We start from the raw sequence: 3,753 nt of genomic DNA, 5'->3' as shown, positions 1-3,753 counted from the left end.
CATGCAAGAGCTAGACCTAGGAAAGCCTTGACTTGCCAGGCCCAACGGTAGTGTGTACTGATAAATGCTTTCAACTAGCCTAGGCTAGTGACTGCTGTGAATAGAGCAGCTGGCTAAGTGAACATAGTGAGTCTAATATGACTTAGAGCCTGAATAAACGGTGCCTAAGTGTCTTGTAGAATATTGAGGTAGTCTTGTGCTAGAATTTGCTTGCAGATTAAGTTGGTAGCAACCATACCTAAAGGCCGCACAAATGGGGCCTCTGATTAATCGTATGACTTATATAAACATTGAGGGTGGCTGGACAGCTGAGCAGGCCCTGGCATTCAATAAGAAGCTGCCAGACAAGCCAGCAGGGCCAGTCAGACGTAGCTTTGCCTAAGCAGATACAATGTGGATGATAACAAGGTGCAGGTGACAGCGACAGTAGTGTAGTGGACGTGGGTCTGCTGAGTCTGAGCAAAGAGGGGGTTGCTTCTGGCCTAATTCAACGAAACATCGGTGAAGCAGGGTGCCCAGAACCCAATGATTTGCTTACACTCAATCACCCTGAAACCAGAGTAGGTAGCTAGTGAATGTTGCTGCCTGTCTTATGGTGCTGTAGATTTATGACGGTGTAGCCTGATGTTTTCTATGGTACTCATTGGTATGGTAGTAAATCATTCTGTTAAACTCTGAATTGGGCCTCTATATGAATGCTCACCTTGGATTATGGCACAAGGGATATTAGCATCATATCCAGTAGTTGATTTGTACACAAATTTCAGGGAGGATGGTGGGGTCTTATGGACAAACAATTTGATAGCGAGGAAGACATCGTGGAGGGTGGGGGACCAGCTGTTTACCCTTTTGTTTATATTGTAACAGCATAAAGGTAATTCTATACTCAAAAGACATGCATGTTAGGGATGTTAGGTCAGATATTCCTACCATTGCCAGGGCAATTCTGAGGCACTGGCCTCAGAATTGGAGTTGGTACCCGGGCGCTGCACTGTGGCTGCCCACTGCTCCTGAACAGTTAGGATGGGTGCCTCTCAGGGTGCCATGTTGCATTTGCATTTAGAATAATGCAACTCTCTTCTCGTTCAGAAATCCCTTTGCCGTCTTCAGCCAGTGCAAAATCTTGCATGAAGATTCTGAACCAAAACTAAGAGATGGGATCACTTCACCTTAATTCTAGCATGTCTAATTCCCTCTGAGCGAGTTTTCAGCCTAGATCGTCAGGCAGGGCCTTCCTAATTGTTCAGAAGTTTAGGTCAAAGATTAAAGATGAAGTTTAGAAATACAAAAACTAAAGATGACCAGACCGCCAAGGACAGAGGCTTTGGAGTGCCCTGCCTGAGGAGCTTAGGCTGGTAAAATAAATTGCCTTGTTAAAATCACTTTCAAAAACACACTTTTACAGACGAATTTTGCTATAACTTCTTTCTACTCTATTCTTGTTTGTTTTATGTGTATGTAACCTTGTTGTAATTCATGCCTAGCATTTTGTTTGCCTTACTTTTACTATTGTTTCAGTATTAACTAAAAACACTTAATGCTGCTTTGAAATTCAACGTGCTACATAAGTAATATTTATTGTTATGTATTTTAATTGTATTTTCATAATAAGTTAATTATATGATGCACCAAATGCTCTTTTATTTCTTTGTAATCGTTTTTGTAGTAATTATACTTTTAGTGTTCAACAAAGCAGGTTTTCACAATCATTAAACCAAATATTCCATGTTTTTTTTTTTTTACATCCTCTGTGTTTCGATGGATGCTGTATTCATTTTCTGACACTTAGCCATCAAATGTTTGGAAAAAGAGGAACCGATTGTATGTTTCCTTGATATTATGTTAAAAAATTGACAGGAATAATAAAATGCAAAATGATCTATTTTTGTGTCATAAGAATTATGTTACTGTTGTTAACATGGCATAATTGATAAGCAGCTTCATACAATATTGTTTGCTTGAAGTTGCATATAATTGCTTCCTGTTTTGAATTTTGCAGGTTTAATTTTAAGATTTTTCTTTTAATTACACCTAAAGTATTCATTCTTTTTGTTATGTTGTCACTTATTGTATATTTTAATTTATGTATGTACATTTCATGAGGGGAGAGCTATATAGACACTATATCTCTGTGTATTGGACTCTACATACAGATACTGTGTATACAGTGAAGTGGAAATTTGAATATACATATGAGATGAATTGTAAATAAGATGTTAATCTTTATTGTGCCAACCTTGATCATTAATAACATGTCAATATTTCAGCACTCCAAACATTAAGTCAAAGCAGTTTTGAGTTTGCAAAGTCACCTTGAAATATTTTGCCAGAAATTATCATTCTGAAAGCCGCCCGGAACCAGCTGTAAAAGAATGCATAAATAAATGGATTCATCATTGAATTTGACATTCCAAGCCACGTTAGTGTTTCATTCACAGGAGCTGGTGTTGAATAATTATTCAAAGGTATCAAGATGAGAGAAAGAAAGAAAGGAGTCCAACAGATCAGAAAAATTCCCATAACGATAGCCAGAGTTTTTGTGGCCTTTCTCTCCATCTTACTGACATATGCTCCAGACTTTATGCTCTGACAGTTTGTGTTCTGGATGCTACGTGCCTGTCTCTGTGCCACCAGGAAAATCTTAAGGTAGATGCTGAGCATTGCAATTCCAGGGAGGAAAAATGCAAAAAAACCTGACATAAAGAGTGAAATTGGAAAAATAATTGTAAAACAAGTAATGTCACATTTTCCACGATTAAGTCCCAGAACTGTGATGCCAAGTCCAACTAGGGCAGAAACACTCCAGTTCACTAGGATCATGATCCCAGCAACATGAACATTTATTTTAGTTCTATATCTCAAAGGCTGACACACTGCATAATATCTGTCAACAGAAATACAACATAAGTTCAGAATAGAAGATATACACAGCGAAATATTAATGCTAAGCTGTATCTTACAAAGTATATCTTCAATATACCAACATTTGAGATTTGAGAATTGCATGCTGAAAGGCAAACTTACAGCCCCTACAAGGAGGTCAGACACAGCCAGAGAGAGGATGAGGTAGTTAGTTGGAGTGTGGAGCTGTTTGAAGTAAACGATGGAAGTGATTACAAGAAGGTTTCCACATATTGTGAGGACACATATTGAGCCAAAGAAAATGTATAACAATACACGTATTATAAAAGGGACGATTGCTATTATGCACGTACCTGTACCTGAAACATCACAGATACGTATGTCCTTAAACAAATTGGTCTTGTTTAATTCAGATTCCATGCTTCCTGGTTCCTGCAATTCTGCTAAAGAGTGTATTCAGTTTTCCATAATTGATCATTAATACTGAGACAATTGCATTCACACTAATATTTCTTTCTGCAAGAATACAATATCAATATCTATACAATATCAGTTTACTATCAGTCATTTTCAGTTTGTTTTAGCACTCCATAAAGTTCCATACCATGCCTGTTAGCCCCTCTGGATGGTTCATGCATCTACGTTGATGTGATTCCTTGCTCTCTGTCCCACTGAGCAGTATCTTTGGATTTGACTTCCATATTTATTAATCCCTAGTTTATTACCATAATTAATAAAATCTTCGGTTGACCAATCAGATGTGGGCAAACTATGTGGTTTGTTTGCGTGAGATGCCATAACAACAAATGATGACAAGAAGATATGAGTAATTATGCACTAACTCTGTGTGTGTGTGCGTGTGTGTGTGTGTGTGTGTGTGTGTGTGTGTGT

The 3,753-nt window shown here is 38.0% G+C and overlaps 1 protein-coding gene across 1 annotated transcript; it reads right to left on the bottom strand.

The window, feature by feature from the left end:
- Positions 1–2,283: 2,283 nt before the first annotated feature.
- On the bottom strand, positions 2,284–3,282 carry LOC139923459 (trace amine-associated receptor 1-like). The gene has a single exon (XM_078290097.1). The coding sequence runs from the start codon at positions 3,280–3,282 to the stop codon at positions 2,284–2,286; it is 999 nt and encodes a 332-aa protein (XP_078146223.1).
- Between the last annotated feature and the right edge of the window lie 471 nt (positions 3,283–3,753).

This window comes from Centroberyx gerrardi, chromosome 18 (assembly GCF_048128805.1).
Source record: "Centroberyx gerrardi isolate f3 chromosome 18, fCenGer3.hap1.cur.20231027, whole genome shotgun sequence".
Classification (NCBI taxonomy): Eukaryota; Metazoa; Chordata; class Actinopteri; order Beryciformes; family Berycidae; genus Centroberyx; species Centroberyx gerrardi.
This window is presented reverse-complemented; position numbering and strand designations above follow the sequence as displayed.